Genomic DNA, 23,752 nt, shown 5'->3' on the forward strand with positions numbered 1-23,752 from the left:
TGTACCCCTCCTGCTTTGCCCACGTGATGTCCAGAAGTCTGTCAGTAGATGAGTTCCGATCCCTCGCCTATCACCTCTGTGTTTCCAGCCCAGCCAGAATGAAAGGACAAAAGACAGGAGGAATAAAAGGAAAGTGGGAAGACACCAGAGGATGAGACTACCTGTTTTCAGTGGGTGATTCAATCCTGAATTGTAATGATAGCTTTTATCCCTCCTTCTCCCTCTGCTTTTTCCATCCTGTTAGGCAACAGCGAGGTTTGAGGGGGCTCTTTAAGGGAATTAAGAATTGCTGTTAGGAGATGCATTCATTCACTTGTCAATATTTATTAAGTGCTTGCCTTTGCATCTTCACTTCAGGAACGAAGGTGAGGCCAGAGGTGGGTTAGAATGGAGACAAGCATGACGACATTTGAGAACCCGTGATGACAGGCCCTGTCATACTTCTCTGGAGCCACACAGGGCAGTAGGGGTAAAGAGTGGACAGAAATTGTAGCTCATGGTTTCCTTGGCAAAATGCCCGAGTTTCAGAACAGTACCGAGCTTTTTGAAGGTAAGCGATTCACAGGCTTAACATCCCTCTGAGGAATGCTATTTGAATGCTATTTGAGTGTATGTATTAGATGTTCTCATGTTCTGATTTCAGAATGGTCCTGCATTTGGCTGAATTCTTTTTTTTTTTTTTTTGGCTGAATTCTTCATGGCAATCATGTCATGATAAAAAAAGACATTTACTCCCAGCACACAGGTCTTCACTAATGTCCACAGTCTGTCTGTGCACTGGAAGGCCCTCTAGTGAAGCTCTATTTCCCTATAGTTTTGTGGAAGCTCTGGAGCATTATTAGAATGAGTTTTTTCTAGGTCCTTGTATTAAATATCTGTAGAAACTTCATATTGATGCCCAGTTCCAAGATCCAGCTATGATCCTGCATTCATCGGTTTAGAGGTCCCAGATCTCAAAAGGCTATTTTGAGCCTCCCATCCCCTGGGTTAAGGTCCAGCCATCGCTCTCCTGCACCAAAGGGCCAGCTGTAATTTTTAGAAAAGGGGAATTGAGAAAACAGGAAACTGACTTTTTTGGGAGGGAGTAAGAACAAACAGGAAAAGGAAAATGATGACATTTGGTTGATACAGATCGTTTTATTTAAAAAAAAATCTTCTATGAGTAACGAAAAATTTCAAAATTTAGAAATGCATAAGAACCTAAAACTGCTCTTAAAAAATAAAGTCCTTAAAAAATGCATAGCTTGGGCTGGTTAAATAAATACAAAGGCTTGTTCTTATGGTATACATAGTACTTACATTTTTAGTGAAATAGAAAAATGTGAATTACTATGGTTTGGGTGATATGCTGTTTTCCAAATTAAAAACAGCACAGCAGAAAATATAAATAGTTGACCTGGGAATAACTCACCTCCCAATGATTTCATTTGATGTGTGAAGCAGCATTGATAAGTCAAATCATGTTTTCTAATATAACAAATATGAAATAAGTCACATTTAATGTTCTGCAAATACTTTCTAAAGACAACCCGTCAGTAAAGAAATGCACATGAAAACAGAATCCAGAAGAAAGCTCTTGAACAAGAAAACAATTTTCACAAGAGTCAATAAATTATTTCCTGTTTATTTAATCAAATCTGCTTTCCATTTAAACAAACAAGAAATTGTAAATGTAGTCTGAGAAAGCAGAACCAGGGGAATGTATAGCTGGAGGACCCTTTGGAAATCATCTGGATCCAAGCTCTCATTTCACAGGCGAGATTGAGAAAAATCAAGTGACTCGCCTAATGCCAAGGCTATCCCAGTAAATAGCACAGCCTGGACTGGAAGCCGCGTCCTGATGGGCAGGCTAGCCTCACACCACTGCACCACCCTAGTGTCCACACCAATACTGGCCTTTTCTTTGGCAGGTTCCCTTTTACTTTGAACCTTAGCAGTACTAGAAACAAGAAAATGCATGACTGGATCAGCCCTCAGTGGACTTGCAAAATTGTTTTTCCAAAGTGCCTGCAGCTGACAAAAGTAACTGCTGATTTTATTAATAACAATGCATTTGACAAAAATACATACAGGAGCTCAGGATCCAAAAATAAAACTTTTCAGAGCAAAAGAGCTTCTCTGTTACAGAAACATCTGCATTACTTCTAGGGGTACACGGGGTATTTGGTGCTTTATCTACTATTTTAATCCTGTAATAATAGATTGCCATTACGATAAAAGTCTTAGACATACACAAAAAGCCCGTAGTTCATGTCAAGCCATGTTCAATATTCCGTGACACTGCACGTTGCATTAGCAACAGAATTGTCTGTACTTTTGGATTTCATATCCTTACCTCTCATACACTGACAACTCAGCCCGCTCCAATCTGCTGTTTCCCTCCATCACTTGACTAAAACAGCCTAATAAACTGTCAATACAGTAGCTATATTTCTGTCCATGTCTACCTTAATTTCTCAGCAATATTATCATATTTGTCCACCCTCATTTGTCATCCTCATTTTCTTCCTCCCCTTTCCTCCTTTTCAGTTTCCTTTGCGGAATTATCTTCCTCTACCAGGATATGCTGACTCCAGGTTTGGTTGCACTCTGTGTTTTTGCTTTACACCATGTTCATCCTGGTCTACGTTTTCATCCTTATTGGGCATACTCCAGTAATTCAAGTTTTATGGGTTGACTGTAACATCGCTCAGAACACACCCTCTTGCGTTTACTACATTTCTAACATAGCCTACAAGATATTCTATCGTCTGAGGTCAGCCTGCCTTTGAGGCTCATGTCACATCCTCCCTATCTCCTCTTGCCACTAGACTCCATTCCTTTTGCAGCCTTTTTTTTTTTTTAAAGAGGGGCAGGGAGGCAGACAGTAACATCAAGCTGTTCCCATCTGTGCTCCAACCAGAGACTGAACCAGCCACCTGAGTGCTTTCTGCAGTTCTTTGCACTCATAGTTCTTCCAACCAATGGGCCTTTGTATGTGCTATTCCCTTTTACCAGAAATGCAATCCCCTCCCTTTGCTTACCTAACATCTATGTATTAATCAGACTTTAGCTCATGGATACCCTGACAGCCAATGTTAGGCCAGTGTTTCATTATATGCTTAAGAGAACCATGTTCCTTTTAGCGTAATAAATTCACTTTGTTTTTATCTAATTAACTTCTATCTTTTCTGCTAGACAGATGTCTCTTGGAAACACAGAACTGTCTCTGCACAAAAGGCTTGTCTTCGCAGAGCCTAGCATAGTAACTGGAACATAATACACATTCAATAAACCTTTGTTGAGTGAAATTATTGTATTCCTAATGTTAGCAAGTATAATCCAGTTCAAGTTTGGAGATAAAAATGCAAAAACAGAATATGTCTAATAGATCTGGTCTCCATTCCTTTTATAAACAATAATTGATTGATTTGAGAGGGAGAGAAACATTGATTTGTTGTTCCACTTATTTATGCATTCATTGGTTGATTCTTTTTTTTTTTTTTTTGTATTTTTCTGAAGCTGGAAACGGGGAGAGACAGTCAGACTCCCACATGCACCCGACCGGGATCCACCTGGCACGCCCACCAGGGGGCGATGCTCTGCCCATGGGGGGGGGTCGCTATGTTGCGACCAGAGCCACTCTAGCGCCTGAGGCAGAGGCCACAGAGCCATCCCCAGCGCCTGGGCCATCTTTGCTCCAATGGAGCCTTGGCTGCGGGAGGGGAAGAGAGAGACAGAGAGGAAGGAGAGGGGGAGGGGTGGAGAAGCAGATGGGCGCTTCTCCTGTGTGCCCTGGCCGGGAATCGAACCTGGGACTTCTGCACGCCAGGCCACACTCTACCACTGAGCCAGCCGGCCAGGGCCATTGGTTGATTCTTGTCGTGCCCTGACCATGATGGAACCCACAACCTTGGCATATTGGGACATCTAATTGACTGAGCTACCCAGCCAGGGCTGATCTCCATTCTTTTAATGAGACTTTCACCTTTGGCCATTCTAAATATTCATTCACCCAACTACTGACTGATACAATCAATGTGGAGTGCTTGATTAATGCTGTTGCTCATGGGTAACTTTTTTAAAAGGTAACTAATGATTTAAATATAACAATGTTTAAAAGTATTTTTTAAAATGAAAGAGGAGTAAGCTTGGTTCATTTCAGAGAGAGATTTCTCCTTTCTGTTATTTTAGAAGGGACAAGAGGATTTTGTTTTATTAGATTCCGCACATTTGGGAGCTGGACAGGGCAGCGTTCCTGCCACACATACACAGGGATGCGATCGTTCTTCCACTGATTCTAATGCACAATACACAAGTAAAACCATTAGGTTCTTTTTATTTGCAACAGGTAAAAACTGCAGTTTAGTCATTTAACACAGGGTAAACAACAAACAACAAGTGCAGTGACATCTGTCACAAAGCGTGTCTTCTTCCACAGCACTGTGCTTCTGGTTTATCTCTGTGGCTGGTCCTGGTCATCTGTTACATATCCCTCAGGAATATCATTTTCAATGGGAAGATCGTTTTCAGGGCCAAATATGTTTACCAGCCTCTAGTTCCAGCAATACGTATTTTACTCACTTATGGATATGTATCCCATCCTTTCATATCTTGGTCCAACTTTCTCACTGCATTTCTATTGACATCAGTCATTTATTATGATCCTCCCCCAACATTTATCATAAAGCCCTCTTAAGTTGTATTTACAGCTAAGGAGAATTTGTACATGGCACAAATTAACTCGGCTGTTAGTGCACAGAAGTCACACAATCCTTACTGCGCTAACATACTTGTCTCCAGCTTTGGGGAAATAATTATATGTTAATTAAGACATATACAGAGAAAGTAAACAAACAATGCCTGAGGCTCATCTGGTAAGACAAACTGTTTTGTACTTCTTAGCATAATAAAATATATTTTCAGAAACTGAGAACCAAAGAACATTTAGAACACAAACAGCAAATCACACATACTAATCATACAACAGATTGACTGATATACTGAAATTCTGTCAAAATAGAGTTTCCTTGAGGCTTTCATTTCAAACAGGTCTGGAAAAAAAATCCACATGGCTCTGTGTCCTCTTTAAGAGTTGTTTTCTCATATAAAGTTTAAAAAAAATTAGTCTGGCCTAACCAGGTAGTGGCGCAGTGGATAGAGTGTCAGATTGGGATGTGGAGGTCCCAGGTTCGAGACCCAGAGGTTGCTGGCTTGAGCATGGGCTCATCTGTTTTGAGCAAAGCTCACCAGCTTGGACCCAAGGTCCCTGGTTCAAGCAAGGGGTTACTCTGTCTGCTGAAGGCCCACGGTCAAGGCACATATGAGAAAGCAATCAATGAACAACTAAAGTGCCACAACAAAGAATTGAGGCTTATCTCTTTCCCTTCCTGTCTGTCCCTATCTGTCCCTCTCTCTCTCTCTGTCCGTCACACACGAAAAATTAATTATACTTAGAAGAAGAATTATTATAAGAGGGTGTATCTGTCTCCGTGAATTTATTGTGAGCGGTTATCAACAACTGCTTGTATGTATGTACGTATGTGAGAGTAAAGACAGTGAGGCAGACTCCTACATGAAACCTGATTGGGATCTACCCAGCAACCCTATCTAGAGCCGATGCTCAAGTATGGAGCTATTTTTAGCACCTGAGGCCGATGTGCTCCAATGGAGCTATCCTCAGCACGTGGGGCCACACTTAGACCAACTGAGTCACTGACTACAGGAAGGGGAGAGGAAGAGGTGGAGAAGCAGATGGTTGTTTCTTATGTGTGCCCTGACTGGGAATTGAACCCAGGACGTCCATATACCAGGCCCATGCTCTATCTACTGAGCAACCAGCCAGGGCCTTCAACAACTGTTTTTAATGCTCTAATGTCAAGGAGTTGGAAGGCAGAAATAAATTTTGCAATTAGATACAGGGTACTATGTATTTTCTTAGATGGGACTCATGTATTTCCCTTATATCCTAATTAAAAAAAATTATTCTTTTAAAAATTCATAGGACTAGTTAAATATTGACCATTTTTCTATTTCTCTCAAATCTGTTTTCACCAACTTTTTGCTTAGTGTTTGTATAGCATTTGCTTTGACTTGCTATGAAAGAAATTTTCCTCTGCCACCTTAGAAAGGCTGAACATGGTTCACTCTAAATCTTCAATGCCAAAGAAAGCTCCACGAAGCCCTCAAATGGGGGGTGGGGGTAGGGAGTAATAGTAGAGAGGTGGAATTAAATTACCAACATGGCCTGACCTGTGGCAGCGCAGTCAAGTGTTGACCTGGAACACTGAGGTCGCCAGTTCCTAATCCCTGGGCTTGCCTGGTCAAGGCACATATGGGAGTTGATGCTTCCTGTTCCTCCCCCCTTTCCTTTCTCCCCTCTCTAAAAAGGAATAAATAAAATCTTAAAAACAAAAATTTCCAACATGAAAGGCTCTAAGAGGCCAGGAAACCTGTTCAATTTTTTTCTATTGTCTTTTCTTTGAGCCATTTGAACATGGAGCTATTTTTTTTTTAATTTAATGTACAGTTTCTAGAGTTCACTGAGAGCTTGAAAATAAGAATACCTACAGAAACTGTAGCTTTTTAGGATTACATACTTTTTTTAAAAAAATCTTATTTATTTATTTTTAGAGAGGCAGAGGGGGGGGAGAGAGAGAGAGAGAGAGAGAGAGAGAGAGAAGGGGGAGGAGCAGGAAGCATCAACTCCCATATGTGCCTTGACCAGGCAAGCCCAGGGTTTCGAACTGCTGACCTCAGTGTTCCAGGTCGACGCTTTATCCACTGCACCACCAACTTTTTTTTAAATCTACAGTATGCATTTTTTAAAAAATAACAAGTACAGATTGAACACCCTAGGGCTCTCAGTATATCCTAAAAAAAAAATGAACATTTACATTACTTATTGGTTGTACTGAATTTAAAAAAAAAAAGGTGAATTGTACACTTACCCCTTATATCTGTCCTGGTATGTACAGATTTAACAAGATCATTAAAATTGTTTGCAAGTGAATTAAAAAACAAAACATTTTTTCTTGGGAGTGGTCTTTCGCCTGACCTGTGGTGGCGCAGTGGATAAAAAGTCAACCTGGAACGCCGAGGTCACCAGTTCAAAACCCTGGGCTTGCCTGGTCAAGGCACTTATGGGAGTTGGTGCTTCCTGCTCCACCTGCCTTCTCCCTCCCCCCCTCTAAAAAGTGAATTAAAAAAAAACAGTCTTTCATTTGCTGTTATAACCAGCAAATACCATTCATTAACTCAAAAATGGAAGGAAGAGCCAGCCCCACAAACACTCTTTGAGCAAGCTGACCAATACACGTTACAATGTTAAAAATGAAGGTTCTATACGGTATGTTAGAATTCCCGACTAGTTGTCAAAATGACATCTCATTTATATCCTTGCTTTGTACTCATACCCCTTGGAGGTGTTACAGGTCTCAGGGCACTCGGCTTCATTTTCACCGTAGGTTCTATAATCTGAAAAGAGCACATTAGTGTTTTGTCCACACTCATTATGGCACCTCCACAATCACTGGGTACAGAAAACAGGGTGACCAACTGCCTCTTTGCAAAAACTCATAAACATCTTCAACCATCTGATGGGTTCTACATGTAAGACCCACATCATGCTTCTGAAGAAATTCTGCAACCACATCTGTGCCAAACATGCAGGACATTCCTGTCATTTTCTCCCCAGCCTAAGACATCTTTATTGGGGTCAGACCGCAAAAGATCGCAAAGAAGACCTTGATCTGGTACGTCAGTTGGTCGCATCATTTGCCGAATCTGCTCCATGGATTGAAGGTACGGTGATAAACCTCCATGACGGCAAAACATTCTCTCACCCATGATGGCTGCTACTGGTAAACAGAGCCGGCTGTGCAAGTTTTCCATAGTTTAATGCTACATCTTCTTTTACATTCAGCATAAAATCCACAGATTTTATTCATCCTGGCACATACACGGTTTCCTCTGAGAAGAAAAAAATTCTCGGAGTATTTGATTTTGTACACGAGTAAGCCAGTGACTGCTTTGCTTCCCTTTGTCCACAGTCACCAAGAAACAGGTAGCTGCTTTCAGCCAGGAAATCACTGTGCTCAAAAAGTCGAATCAAATCATAGTATTGCCCATAGATAGATACTACCACATACTTTGAATGGTGCTTCAAGTTCTAGTCAGATAGGCTGACTGAGAAAGATCTCTCAGGATTTTAAGCACAGTCCTCTGATTTCATTCTCCTGTAGCTGGAGATTCTGACCAGGCTTGGACATGCACACGTCCAGCAGCTGCCGGCTGCTGCTGCTAATGTCGAGTTCATCCCCTCCATCGCCTTCTCACTACTGACCCTCCATAACGGCACTGCTGGCGGCTGGCGCCTGGGGCTCACGCCTCCTTTCCCACCACCAGCACAGAGACGGTGGCAGCAGCCGAGGTAGGTCCCCTCAACTGCCCTGCTCCCTCCTTCTCTACCCACTAGAACCACAAGAACAAAATGGCCATCGACTCGTCTGTCTATGCGGGGCGCAGCTTGTTGCTCAGCAACGGAGCCTTTCTCTCTTTTTCTTTTTTTTTGAGGGAGAGAGAGACAGAGAAAGGGAAGGGACAGATAGGAAGGGAGAGAGATGATAAGCATCAATTCTTGGTTGCAGCACCTTAGTTGTTCATTGATTGCTTTCTCATATGTGCCTTGACCAGGAGTCTACAGCAGAGTGAGTGACCCCTTGCTCGAGCCAGCGACCTTGGGCTTCAAGCCAGCAACCATGGAGTCATGTCTATGATCCCACACTCAAGCCCACCATCCTGCACTCAAGCTGGTGAGCCCACACTCAAGCCGGCAAGCTCATGGCTTCGAACCTGGGTCCTCTGTATTCCAGGCAGATGCTCTCTCCAATGTGCCTGGTCAGGCTGCAACCAGTAATTCTTAGAGCCTGAGGTGTAGGCCACAGAACCATCCTCAGTGCAGGCCAACTTGCTCTAATTGAGCCACTGCAGGGTGGAAAGAGAAAGGGTGGGCTCGAGAGGGGAGGGGTGGAGAAGCAGGTGGGTTGCTTCTCCTGTGTGCCCTGACCAGGAATCAAACCCAGGACATCCACACACTGGGCCGACACTCTACCGCTGAGCCATTGGCCAGGGCCCACACATAACTCTGATATCAATTTTCCACAAGAAAAATGGTACTCTTGGAATTGGATTTTGTTTTATGGTCTTCTATACTACACTTTGGTTTCTATAAATTCTATTTCATTTTTATAAATGAAATAAGCAGGAAGTTATACTAAAACAACTAAAATAGAAATGCTAGATTTAAATTCTGACTTGAACACTGGACAAAATTATAATATAATAGAGCTCACAATGGAGACCTGTGAGCATGTAGAGGAGTCCTATGCATCCTTCTTTGGAAGAGTATGAACACTTAAAAATAATGACACATTTGTGGTTCAGTGATATGAAGTCCTCTGGCACTGTTACAGAATTTTTATTTCATGTACTTCATTTGGTATAACCAAACCATCCTATATACTCCATATAATCATCATCCTTAAAAAGAAGTATGAATTAAGTTTTTGAAAAAAGGTACTCTAAATTAAAAAGTCATTATTTATAAATAAAATTCCTTTTGTGTTAATTCTTATAAACCATCATTCAATGAATTCTGCAATGTAATTATTTTCTTCTTTGAAAGCAACTTGCACACTTAACATTTTAAAATCTTCTTGAGGTGATTTTTTTCCTCTGCAAAAACCCAATTAAGGACGCTGTACCAGTTTACTCTTATTTCCTTCCTGTTCACTGAGTTTAAAATGGGTATAGGCAAGAATGCCAAATAATGTACATAACATGCCAAGACCCTGATTCGCTGACAGTGGATCCTTAAATAAGACATAGCCTCCCAATAAAGTAATGCAGAACTTGAAGTGTCCAAACATGTTATAGCTGAGGTTTTTGGATAAGGATAAAAAGGAATAACAAGTTAGATGTTTTAACCTCCCCCCCCCCCCCCTCCCACACACACACAGACAGAGCAATGGCTTCCTGTGGCTGGAAAGTACTGCATGATAGTACTGAATGACAGCTCCCCTCCCCAATCTAAACAACAGGAAATTCAGTGGAGTCCTGGGTCAATCCTAGTTTCTACAGGTAGGTGGCAGCAATTAATAAGCGACAGGAGACTGCTTCAACTATCCCTATTGATATCTCCAAAGAAAAGAAAAGGGGCTCACGCCTCCTTTCCCGCCACCAGTGGGAAATATAAGGTTGTGAAAGGAATTCACAGCAAGGAAGAGAAGGTATCTTGTACGTCAATTTACAATTCCGTTTTAGAGTGCCATTTCTAATTATAACTTCCCCTGACAAGTGAGGTGAGATTTGCAAGGCAAAAGAAAACTGACTCAGGTAAGCACGCCCTGCAGGAGTAAGTTTAGGAGGAAAATGAGGGAAAGGGAAGGAAGTAATATTGAGCATCAGTGACACGCCAGGCACTATGCAACCATATGTGTTAGCTACAATAATAGTTATCAACAGCAGTATTTATGTGTAATAAAAATCTGCCTGGTGCCTGACACATACTCTCTCAAACAAGACAACCCATTGTAGATATTATTTCCTTCATTTTGTGAGTGGCCGGAGTGAGGCCTGGGAGCTCTCACAACCTGCTCAGGCTCACAGGTGGAGGCAGAGTCCGGGACGCACACCTGAAACTGCCTGACCACAAATTAGACTCTCTTCTGTTCTGAGCCCGAATGGGCAGCTGGGAAGGTCCCTCCGTGTCACAGGGGACCTGAGCTTGCCTGACCAACATGGGTGATTTCCTGAGAGTCAGAAGTTCTTCCCAAGGATATTAATTAGAACCATAAAAAAATACGCCTTATTTTCAATTATGAGCTATCTTCAAGTGCACTGCCTTTAACACTTGGGCATTTCCTTACTCCTCGGCCTCTTTTAAGTAGCTCATGATGTAAAGGTATTTATACCGGAGGGAAGGCAAATTAAAAAAATTTCTCAGTGGTTCCTTTTGTCAATTAAGAAAGGAATAGTCTGCCTGACCGGTGGAGGCTCAGTGGATAGAGGGCTGACCTGGGACGCTGAGGTTCCAGGTTTGAAACCCTGAGGTCCCTGCTTGAGCGCAGACTCATCGGCTTTGGCTCAGGCTCTATGCAACCATATGTGTTAGCTACAATAATAGTTATCAATAGTTATCAATCCAGCTTGAGCGCAGGGTTGCCAGCTTGAGAGCGGGATCATAGACCTGATTCCAAGGTTGCTGGATTGAAGCCCAAGGTCACTGGCTTGAGCAAGGGGTCACTGCTCAGCTGGAGCCCCCAGGTCAGGGCATGTACAAGAAGCAATCAATGAACAACTAAAAACGCGATGCAACTACAAGTTGATGTTTCACATCATCTCTCTCCCTTCCTGTAGGTCTGTCTCTTTCACATAAAAAATAAATAAAGTCTTTTTATAGAGGCTTTCCTGACTTTTCTCCCTAAACTTTCAACTCTGTCACCAACATTTCATATCCTCTTTGCCGCTTTATTTTTCTCCTTGGCACTAAACACTACCTAACACTAATATGTATATTTTTGTTTGTTTGTTTATAGTTTAACCCTGTAAGAGTAAAGATTTTTGTCTATTTTGCTGTATGTCCAGTGCCTGACATATAATAAATATTTAATGTTAAATCACTGAACAGTTTATAGTGGGTGTTCAATAAGTGTTCGTTGAATGAATAAATGTTCTTAATAAGGGCACATACTTAAATACTTTGGCTTGGCAGCAGAGTACATGATTTGAAATCTGGATATAATGCTTCACAGCTGCACAACCTTGAGTTACTTAAATTCTCTGCACCTCCATTTCCTCTTCTGCAAAATAAAATAACAGAATTTACCCTAAAGAATTACTGTGGGAATTAAATGCCTAGTATAGACAAGGTGATTTGAAAAGTGCCTGGCACCAAATAAACATTTATTAAGTATTCTAAAAAAATTATCATCATTGCTGTTATTTATTGTTTGAAAATATGCTTATTTACTTTGATGACATCAGTGTTCACTCATTTAAATCAGTACACTTGACATAATACTACTAACCTACCTCTTTGATTTAAAGAAATACATTCTTTGCATTTGCCTCAGAGCGGAGCAAAGTGAAATGGGAAGAGAAACAGAATGACAACTAGAATGTTAAGATGGGAAGTTGGGTGTAATTCGGATCTCCAAGGTATGATTTTACTGCTTGAAGTAATATTGAGAAAACAGGCACACCCATATCCACATAAGTACAAAAACATCCCCTAAACTTCAGAGGTCACTTATATCAATTTCAGAGGTCTGATTAACTTTGGCTATGTGGATAACCACACCTCTACTTTATTACTATAGATAACTGAGAAATGATTGACAACTCAAGCATCCATCCTATTATTAACCCCAATATTCAATTAACCCCACTATGTGCAATGAATGGTTCTCTGTGTTCATCTTGATAAGGGAAATGATCATCTATGACTTAAGAAAACACAAAACTGGCCTGACTGGTGGTGCTGCAGTGGATAGAGCATCACCCTGGGACGCTGAGGTCCCAGGTTCAAAACCCCAAGGTCCCCGGCTTGAGCACAGGATCATCCAGCTTGAATGCAGGCTCACCAGTTTGAGTGCAGGGTTGCTGGCTTGAGCATGGGATCATGGACATGACCCTATGGTTGCTGGCTTGAGCCCAAGGTCGCTGGCTTGAGCAAGGGGTCACTGGCTTGGCATGAGCCCCTGGGTCCAGGCACATATGAGAAGCAATCAATGAACTAAAATGACATGACTATGACTTGATGCTTCTCATCTCTCTCCCTTCCTGCCTGTCTCTCTCGCTAAATAAATAAATAAATAAATAAATAATGTTCATGATACAGAAAACTAACCCATTTTCCCAGTTCTTATTTCTTTAAACCTCTAGACTCTAGTGTAGAATGAGATGATTAAAGATTAAAAATAACTCACACTACTCAATTTAGGCCATGCAATAGTAATTGTGAGACTCAAGGAAACAAATGTGATGGAGTTTTAGAAAATATATAAAAGACTATGCATCTGTCATAAACATGACCCCGTGGTTGCTGACTTGAATCCAAAGGTCACTGGCTTGAAGCCCGAAGTAACTGGCTTGAGCCCAAGGTCACTGGCTTGAGCAAGCAGTCACTCGCTCTGCTATAGTTCCCTGCTCAAGGCACATATGAGAAAGCAATTAATGAACAACTAAGGAGACAAAGGAGCCACAACGAAGAATTGATACTTCTCATCTCTCATCTCTCTCCCTTCCTGTCTGCTCCTTTCTGTCCCTCTCTCTGTCTCTGTCACACACACACACACACACACACACACACACACACACACACAAAGACTATGCATCTATAAGTCATTAGGAAAAGGATACGTGACTGGTGAAGTGTTCCCAATGATCCAATAAATCGATAAATTCACCATGAAAGCTATTACTCCAGACAGCAGCACCATAAGCTACAAGTAAACCAAAAGAATCATTAATGCAGCTTCAATCATTATAATCATCAGGTAAAAAGAATTTCATTGTGCATTTCTAAAAACTCAAATATCAACCATTAGGAATATTTTAAAAATAGAATCACAATTTGAAAGACAAGAATTAAGGGTAAAAGTGTAGAATGAATAATATTCTGAAATGTTTACAGAATTGTCTACAAAACTCAAAGAAAAATTGTCCAATAATATCCTGCCTCTGAATGAGAATTTCCAGTTCATTTTTCTTGTTCATCTGAAAAACACCCTTGGATTTCAAATGAATGCATATATTAAAGAAAAAAGAGGGGGCTGAATTCCAAGCAGAAGGAACAGTATGGGCCAAAGCACGGGAGCATGGGAAACACAAGCTGTCTACAAGGGACAGGGTATAAGACAACCTGGCTGAGGACATGGGGACAAAGTGGGCTGTAGCACAGTATACACACAATATTGTTTTCAAACCTATCTCACAATTTTCCCACATTTTTTTTTTTATGTGCCTTGACCGTGGGCCTTCAGCAGACCGAGTAACCCCTTGCTCAAGCCAGCGACGTTGGGCTCAAGCTGGTAAGCTTTTGCTCAAACCAGATGAGCCCTCGCTCAAGCTGGCGACCTTGGGGTCTCGAACCTGGTCTTCCGCGTCCCAGTCCGTGGCTCTATCCACTGTGCTACCGCCTAGTCAGGCTTATCTCACAATTTTATTATAAATTAGTTTAAAAGTCACTTTCTATTTCTAGAATAAGAGAGTTTAAATAAAATAATATTTATGATTTGAGTTAATAACAAGTTTAAATTCCAAAGACATGAATGTCATCTCAGTCTTTTTAAAAATTTATTTATTGTGTTTACATAGATTCTAGTGTCTCCCTGAATGCATCCCCCCCTCATATCAGTTTTTTTTTTTTAATTATTGGTTGATTTTAGTGAGAGAAAGGAAGGGGGAGAGAGAGAGAGGAAGAGAGAGAGGTAAACATTGACTTGTTGTTCTGCTTATCTATATGTTCACTGGTTAATTCTTGTAGGTGCTCTGACTGGGGAATGACCCACAATCTTGGTGTATTGAGACAATGGTTTTTAAATCACTGCAATCATAAGGGGACCAGAGGAATTAGATTTGTGTCCTATATAGGTAAAAAGAGTAATATATCATTTGTTTTATAAGTAAAACCCATTTAATTTTCAACTCTGAAAAACTTGCTCCTTAAAAATTTTAAAAACTGGCCCTGACTGGTTGGCTCAATGGATAGAGTGTCAGCCCGTCATATGGATGTCCTGGTTGTGATTCCCGGTCAGGGCACACACACGAACAGATTGATGTTTCTGTCTCTCTCTCCCACTCGCTCTAAAATCAATAAAAAATTTGAGAAAGAAAAAAAAAACTGTACATACCTTTAAAACATTTTAAAAACTGTTTCTAGAAATATACCACTATCAATTTTATTGAGCTTACAGGATGTTATACACCTATTTCTTGATACTTAGCATTAAATATACAATTACAAGCTATACTTTGAGGAGGTGATGTCCTCTAAGAATATTAAAGAAGAAAGGTGAGACCCTGGCTGGGTACTCAGCTGGTTAGAGCATCATCTGGATACACCACGGTTGCGGGTTCAATTGTCAGTCAGGGCACATATAAGAATCAACCAATCAATGTAATTAAGTGGAACAACAAACTAATGTTTCTCTTCTCTCCCTAAAAAATCAATAAAATAAATGGAAATTAAAAAAAAAAGGGAAGGTGACTTTCCCTATATAAATGGGCTCAGCACTAAGTTTGACCTTTTTTTTTTTTCTTTTTGAAGTTGGAAACGGGGAGGCAGTCAGACAGACTCCCGCATGCGCCAGACCGGGATCCACCTGGCATGCCCACCAGGGGGCGATGCTCTGCCCAATCAGAGCCATTCTAGCGCCTGAGGCAGAGGCCACAGAGCCATCCTCAGTACCCGGGCAAACTTTGCTCCAATGGAGCCTTGGCTGTGGGAGGGGAAGAGAGAGACAGAGAGGAAGGAGAGGGGGAGGGGTGGAGAAGTAGATGGGCGCCTCTCCTGTGTGCCCTGGCCGGGAATTGAACCCGGGACTCCTGCACGCCAGGCCGACGCTCTACCACTGAGCCAACTGGCCAGGGCCTAAGTTTGACTTTTTATGGTCTTTCTGCTACTCTCCTCTTTTTCAAATCTGCCAGAGGGCCTATTGCAAAAAAAGTCTCTCTTTCTAAATAAGGTATCTAAATTGCAATGGCTTGAAGACTGGATAGCCAAGATGGCTAGAATGTTTATAAAATTAAGAGGAAATATAATCTCATAGATGGTTCAGGGATTTCCACTTTGGAAAAAATGTTACATACTAATTTCTTATGTCAAAGCATGTGAATTTGAAACAACTATCAATCTGCTCACAAGCAGCACAGTGGGGTGATTAAGAATATGGATTGTGGAGTCAGAATGCATAAATTCAATAGGACTTCAGCTTTGCTTACTAGCTGTGGGATCTCAAGTCAATTACTTCACTGTCTCTCAGTTTCCTCATCAGTAAATATAACAGTATGTATCCACAAAAAAAGTCGTTATCAGGATTAAGTAAGCTAATATTTGCAAAGTGCTTAGACTACTATCTAGAACAGTGATGGCGAATCTTTTTATAAAAACCGCCCACTTTTGCCTGACCAGGCGGTGGCACAGTAGATAAAGTGTTGGACTGGGATGCGGAAGGATCCAGGTTTGAGACCCCAAGGTCGCCAGCTTGAGCGCGGGCTCATCTGGTTTGAGCAGAAAGCTCACCGGCTTGGACCCAAGGTCGCTGACTCCAGCAAGGGGTTACTCGGTCTGCTGAAGGCCCATGGTCAAGGCACATATGAGAAAGCAATCAATGAATAACTAAGAAGTCGCAACGCGCAATGAGAAACTAATGATTGATGCTTCTCATTTCTCTCCGTTCCTGTCTGTCTGTCCCTGTCTATCTCTGCCTCTGTTAAAAAACAAACAAACAAACAAACAAAAAACCCGCCCACTTTTGCAGTGCTGGTCAACCTGTTCCCTCCTGCCCACTAGTAGGTGTTCCAGCTTTCATGGTGGGCTAATTGCTGCGCCGTTTGGTTGCTCCGCTACCCTCCACCATGAAAGCTGGGCGGTTTTTATAAAAAGGTTCCCCATCACGGATCTAGAACAAACTAAGAGCAATGTAAGTTAAATAAATTAACACCACCAACAAAAATGACATTCTTAATGACTGTTCTGAAGGTTAAAGCAGATATTCCTTCCCTAAGTGGGGGATTATACTTTCTAACTTAAAATGTCCCCAAACTACATATCCCTTTGATCTGGCCATTCTACTCTTAGGATTTTACTTCATAGTAAAAAGTACCAGTTCATGAGGACACATGTACAAGGATATTATTACAACACTGGTTATAGTGGTCAAGAACTGAAACTAAAAGTCTTATACAGGCATTAAAAAGAATGATATAAACAGACTTTCATAAGATATTGAGAAAAGTCAGATACAGAAAACCATGTGATATGATTCCATTTTTGTAACAGAAACAACTATCAGGATACATCCAAGAATCAATTAATGAGTAGAACAACAAATTGATGTTTTCTCACTTTCTCCTTTCTTCTCTCTCTAAAACTTTTTTTTTTTTTTTTAAGGTGAGAGACGGGGAGATAGTGAAGCAGACTCCCTCATGCACCTGGGCCAGGATCTACCGGGAAACCCTGTCTTGGGATGATGCTCAACTACCAAGCACCTGAGGTTGTCATGCTTGGATCTACTAGAGCTATCTTCAGTGTCTGGGGCCATGCTTGAACCAATCAAGCCACTGACTACAGGAGAAGAAAACGGAGAGAAGGGGGAGAGGGAGGGAAGGAGAAGCAGATAGTCCCTTTTCCTGTGTACTCTGACCAGGAATTGAACCCAGGATGTCCATACACTAGGCCAGGGGTCGGGAACCTATGGTTCGCAAACCAGATGTGGCTCTTTTGATGGCTGCATCTGGCTCGCAGACAAATCTTTAATAAAAATGATAATGTTAAAAATATAAAACATTCTCATGTATTACAATCCATTCATTTCCTACCGCTCATGTTCATGGTTGTGGGTCGCTGGAGCCAATCACAGCTGTCCTCTGGGACAACACCAAATTTTTATTGGATAATGCGTAATGTACATGGGTCATTGTATGGCTCTCACGGAATTACATTTTAAAATATGTGGTGTTCATGGTTCTCTCAGCCAAAAGGTTCTCAACCCCTGCACTAGACTGACACTCTATTCACTGAGCCACTGGCTAGGGCTTAAAATCAATTTTTAAAAAAATTAAAAAAAGAGTGCTCTGAAAATTAAAGTTACATTCATAATGGAGGAATTATTATCTTGTTTCTTAGACACCAAAACAATCAGAACTCACCAGTGCAGAAGCTGACCAGGGACCAAACAATCCTCCTTCACCAAACAGTGGCTCAAAGAAAGGCACAGCAACCAGCAACATGGCAGATGACATCGGAGCCTGGTAGTACAGCAGCTGCATTGAGTTAACTTGCAATTCATGCTGTTTGGCTCCCACCCACTAAAAATTAGGAGATGAAACCAGTTAGGTAGAAAAACAAAATAGCATCACTTATTTAAAAAAAGATTCAACTCTAGACACAAAATGGGAATGGGGGGCACAGGGCTGGGGAAAGAGAAAATGCCTAATTATTCTACAAGATTTCAAAGATCAATAATATATACAAATGTTCTTTAAGCACCCTGGATGAAGGAGCTTTATAAACTCAATGTCTGGTCATGTATTTTCTTCTGAATTATAAAGGAGGAGAAAAAAATCTTATCTTCTATCCTGATCCTAGTAAATGGGTAAGTCAATGCAATACAGGAACATATAAGCATAAAAGATCTCAGGAAAATATGGCAGGAATGGAAATTCTGGTAAGAATACAGATGTAGAGTCAGACTTCATTTCTTTCTAAAAATGGTCCTCCCAAAGACTGGGGGACAGGGCAGACTAATTAGAGACTGACAGGAACTCAGTTATCCCAGGTGACTGACTGACGGGAACTCAGTTATCCCAGGTGACTGACTGACGGGAACTCAGTTATCCCAGGTGACTGAATGACGGGAACTCAGTTATCCCAGGTGACTGACTGACGGGAACTCAGTTATCCCAAGTGACTGACGGACGGAACTCAGTTATCCCAGGTGACCGACTGACGGAACTCAGTTATCCTAGGTGGCTGCCAATGTCTGTGGCTAGAAAGGAAAGTGAGGTCTTTTCAATCACTAAAAGACCAGTCAACAAAGGAACTTTCCTCTTTATGGATAATTTTTCTGTGGGTAATCTCCCACCAGTACTCCTAAGAAATGAGATGATGACAAACCCTAAACAACTAACTATGTAATTCAGCGGAACTGACACCTTAAAGCCTCAAATCCCATCAAAATGCTTCACAAATATAACTGTTCAAAGAAAAATTTGATAGGACTGTATGAATATGATATGGCAAAAACAGTCCAGCCTTTGAATAACTGCTCCTACATAATCCTTTTTCCTGTAGGTCTGGGTATCCTGTTATATATACTGTAAGTCTATAGAAATTCACCAAGACAAAAATAGAAGAGCAGGAAATCTGACAGACTCTTGCCAGCCTTAGCTAAGAGTCTTCTGTGAATATGAAGGACAAAGAATTGATTCTTCTGCTGCTGGCTCCTTGGGGCACCGCAGCGAGCAAAAACGAATGCAGACTGTGTACCTGCCCCTGTCGCTTCAGCAGCCTCATCAGGCAGCTGCCTCTGACACAGAACCGCCTGGGATCGTGGTGAGTCAGGACCTCCACTTTCCCTTCCTGTGTGCAGCCTGGCTATGCCACCACTCCTCTAATGAAACTGCACCCCCAAAGGGCACCATCACCTCCAAGAGCCACATCTGAAGGACTCCCCTACTCTCCTCCTGCTGGAGTAGATGCTAAGGCTGTATTATTAAACTCCTAACATTCAACAAGATGTCTTAGATTACCAGTGGATGTTTGCAAAAAGAATAAAATTGGTTACAAATTTTGAATTTAATTTCCCCATGCAGGTACACCCATATTTTCAGTCCAAGGTTTTCAGTACAGAGAAAATACAGTTTGACTACCCTACACCAAATTACCTTTTCCCCACTACATAAAAAACAAATATACTTGTTCATATTTTATGGTAATGAAGTAAGCAGATCCATGAACAAAAAAAAATTTTTTTTTTTCAGAGAGAGAGAGGGATAGACAGGGACAGACAGACAGGAACAGAGAGAGATGAGAAGCATCAATCATTAGTTTTTCATTGCGCGTTGCAATACCTTAGTTGTTCATTGATTGCTTTCTCATATGTGCCTTGACCGCGGGCCTTCAGCAGACAGAGTACCCCTTGCTGGGGCTTAGCAACCGTGGGTTCAAGCTGGTTGGCTTTTTGCTCAAACCAGATGAGCCCGCACTCAATCTGGCGACCTCGGGGTCTCGAACCTGGGTCCTCTGAATCCCAGTCCAATGCTCTATCCACTGCGCCACCGCCTGGTCAGGCCATGAACAAATTTTTAATGAATGCCTGCTACATAGGCAAGGCATACTGCTAGTACAAGAAGTGAAATCAAAATACCCATTACTATAAAGTATTGATGTAGACAAATTATTCAAAGCCACCTGACCAGGTGGTGGTGCAGTAGATAGAACATAGGCCTGGGACTCAGAGGACCCAGGTTCAAAACCCCAAAGTGCCCAGCTTGAGTGTGGGTTCGCCAGCTTGAGTGTAGGATCATAGACATGACCCCATGGTCGCTGGCTTGAGCCAAAAGTCGCTGGCTTGAGCCCAAGGTTGATGGCTTGAGCAAGGGGTCACTGGCTCAAGGCACATATAAGAAAGCAATCAACGAACAACTAAACTGCCACAATGAAGAATTGATGCTTCTCATCTCTCCCTTCCTGTCTGTCTGACCCTATCTGTTCCTCTCTCTTGCTAAAAAAAAAATAAATATATATATATATATGTATATATATATATATATTCAAAGCCAAGATACAAGTTGTAACAGTAGCATATTTTTGAGGCAAAGATAAATAAATCCGTAATTTTCCTTTCCCACTCAAAGTTTTGAAAGTGTACTCACTCCTTCACAGTAATGTTATAATTAAAGCATAAATGATAAATGTAACCAATGAAATCAGTCCTCAAGTAAAAAGTCTTAATTATACATTTTGTGAAAATTTCCCAGAAAATAATATAACATACCCCAAACTCAGACTGTTAAGCATGGGTATTACACACTTACAAACAGGTAGGTATTTGGTGAGCATCATACACCCAAGTTTCTCTGTCTCCTTTCTTCTCTTCACCTTGTGTCAGACAATTCATGCATTTATGCTTTCTTCCTAAGTCTACTGTCTCTATACTGTATATTGTAAAACTGGGGGTACAGCTTCAAATTTTATGAAATCTGCTAAAAAGGAACAAAGAGAAAAAAAAAGTTACCAACCACTTGATAAAGGGATGTAACTAGAACACCAAGAGCAGCAAACACCATTCCAAGGAAATTAAACTTCACATCGTAATAAGAATTTAGGAATACACCTAAAGTTATAGGAATCTGTAAAGAAAAAGAGGTAAATGTTGTTCAGATTAAATTCAAGAGTATTTCTTTCATGGAGTTTTACAAGGTTAATCAAAAAAACACATCACTGGGTTACAAAGAACCTCTATAAGTTTTTCTTTTCTATTTGAAAACACTGACTGTTAATCCTGTTTCCTCAGTTAAAGATATAATAGTTCTAATTATGTTCACATTTAATTCCATTTAAAATTTTGAGGAGAAAATGAGTCAATGAATTGCACTTTGCAAGAAATGAATGCCACATGCATGGAGACAGTAGTAAAATAACCCCAAAACTAGTGTTTAAACAACATATAAACATAAACACATAACAAAAGCATTCGGATCCTAAATATTGTAAGTTATTAAGTGCTAGAATTATTTTAGTTCATTTTCTTAAAGATGCAGAACCCTCTGCAGAGTATCACTGCTGACATAGTCTGAGACATATTTTATGCTAAACCTTCAACGTTTATCATACATGGTTTGGTTACCCTGGGGGAGGTAGGCTGTTTTCAGTTTGAAATTTTGCAGCTAGCTGATACACAGAATTGCACCACCCAATACAGCTTTCTTTTCTTACGGATCACAGCATTTAAGGATATCCAACAAACAAGAATTATTAAAACACACAAGCACACTTCTGGACTAAGAACCCAATATAGTGCCAAGATGGCTTTTTTCCATCTCCCCCAAATTAGCCTTTAAAATCACATGCTCCCACATGACACCTGTGTGGATTTCAAGATACTGGGAAAGAGCGTGGCTCAAGATTAAACGTTCAAATTTCCCGGTAAAAAAGACGGTCGGGGAGATGAGTTGTTAGAGGTGCGCTGTGTGAAGCTGAAGCTACTCACCAGCGTGAGCTGTATTTTGGTAGAGAAGGTTTTCTTGTAGCAGAAGGTCTGGATAACTATGATCACCGGCGTGGTCATGGCCTTGGCCAGCTGATAGGTGCCGATGGTGTTGTTCTGCAGAGAAAGGTTGGTGAAGACCACGAAGCCACAGAAGCTGAGGGCCAGGAGGAGGAGCTTGGAAGGCGGCAGACTTTTGGGGGCAAAGATGTTCAGCTTCTGGCAGAGGCACAAGCCCAGCCAGGTGACCACAAAGTGCACCAGTGTCAGGCTCATGTTGGGGAAGCCGTGGTGCACATAGATCCATTTGTTGAGGAACACGATGCAGATGGACACCAGCAGGTTGAGAAGGAGCCCAGCGGCGATGCGCCCATTATCCCGCACACGGTCTGCCAGCGATGCCATGACCCCCCACGAAGCCTGGGCCCCCCCAGCCTCCTAGACGACGGCCGGCCTGCCTCCGGCTGCCCTAGCCCACCTCCTCCACTGTTGCGTTCTCGCAGTCGCCAGCTTCAGCTGCTCGCCGGGGTAAGGGTCCAAGGCGAGCAACAGCAGCGTACACATGCTCTGCCACCGCCCATTGAGCCCGCGAATACACGGCAGCACGTCCTGCGCGCCCCGCCTCCTGCCATGTGACTCGGGGCGCCCGTGATTCCGCCCCCAGCTGGTAGCCTGGCAGCTTCTACTGTGCGCAGGCGCGTTGGGTTCTCTGTACGGAAAGCAGCTCGGTTGGTCTGTATTCCTTGTTAGGCACCGACTCTCTACCGTGGCTGGACTCATTTGGAATCTATTTCTTGATGTTTGACATTTCCTGTGGGTCAGTTGACTCGACTTGCTAGACTGCTGCTCTAAAGCTGATGGAATGGGCTGTGCAAACACTGATGTTCAATTTTATGTAAGGGACAGTGCTAATTTTAGTCCTCCAAATATACAGAAGAGTAGAAAGTGTAACCTTCATATATGCTCATCATGGTTAGGAAACTTCATATTCATATTTTCTTTTTGAAGAATGTTTGGCCTCTTATTATTCTAGAATAGTGTCCATTTTACCTAAATGTTCTAATATACTTGGTTAGAGTTGTATGTAGTATTCTACCATATTTTAAATTCTATTTTCATCTGTTGTTATATCACTTTACTTAACCTAAACATTATGCACGTGGGCTTTCTTTGTCCCTTGATTAGCCTTGCCAGTAATTTGTCTATTTTATAGGCCTTTTCAAAGATTACTTCTACTGATTTTGTTTCATTACATTTTTATTCCTACTGTTTTCCCTAACAGTGCTTATTTATTTAAACTTTAAAGCTGTGTGAGTTTCCCCCTGAGGATAGCTTTGTCCACAGTCCTCAGGACAATGTAATTCTCATTTTCCATTTTTCTTAATTCCTAAGTAGTCTGATTGAGTGTTAATTTCCTCTTTGATATAAGAATTATTCAAATATTGAGTACCTGCCTCGCACTAGGAATTCTATTTGGCACTTGGGAAATAAGGGAGGGCAAAACCAATCCAGACCCTCTCTCACAGAATTTAGTGACTGGTACTAAACAATTATAAACCATAATAAATGAATGTTTTGAAGTTACAATATATGGTCCCATGAATGTATAATAAAAGAACCTGATCTAAATTTGGTGAGAAAATGGTGGTCAAGAGCTTCCCCAAGATATGACTCAAACATTTGGGAATGATTATAAGCCAATAAGGCAAAGTCTGAAATCTAGCTTTCCTAACCTGGTCTTTCTGATACACTTTTCTACCTATCATGCCACCACACTC

The 23,752-nt window shown here is 41.5% G+C and overlaps 1 protein-coding gene and 1 pseudogene across 1 annotated transcript; both read right to left on the reverse strand.

The window, feature by feature from the left end:
* Positions 1-4,292: 4,292 nt before the first annotated feature.
* LOC136394885 (serine/threonine-protein phosphatase PP1-gamma catalytic subunit pseudogene) lies at positions 4,293-8,249 on the reverse strand (annotated as a pseudogene).
* SLC35E3 (solute carrier family 35 member E3) lies at positions 7,429-22,583 on the reverse strand. Its single transcript, XM_066368698.1, has 5 exons — positions 21,978-22,583; positions 21,007-21,117; positions 17,914-18,072; positions 13,402-13,484; positions 7,429-9,915 (listed from the first exon to the last, which is right to left on the reverse strand). The coding sequence occupies exons 1-5, from the start codon at positions 22,377-22,379 to the stop codon at positions 9,729-9,731; spliced, it is 942 nt and encodes a 313-aa protein (XP_066224795.1). The 5' UTR covers positions 22,380-22,583; the 3' UTR covers positions 7,429-9,728.
* Between the last annotated feature and the right edge of the window lie 1,169 nt (positions 22,584-23,752).

Source organism: Saccopteryx leptura, chromosome 2 (genome assembly GCF_036850995.1).
Source record: "Saccopteryx leptura isolate mSacLep1 chromosome 2, mSacLep1_pri_phased_curated, whole genome shotgun sequence".
In the NCBI taxonomy this organism is placed as follows: domain Eukaryota; kingdom Metazoa; phylum Chordata; class Mammalia; order Chiroptera; family Emballonuridae; genus Saccopteryx; species Saccopteryx leptura.

Coding starts and splice junctions, on each gene's coding strand:
- SLC35E3 (XM_066368698.1), bottom strand. CDS start 22,379: ATGGCATCGCTGGCAGACCGTGTGCGGGATAATGGGCGCATCGCCGCT. Junction 13,485..17,913: donor CCTGGTCAGCTTCTGCACTG/GTGAGTTCTGAT, acceptor GTTTACTTGTAG/CTTATGGTGCTGCTGTCTGG. Junction 9,916..13,401: donor GGGAACACTTCACCAGTCAC/GTATCCTTTTCC, acceptor CAAAAACCTCAG/CTATAACATGTTTGGACACT.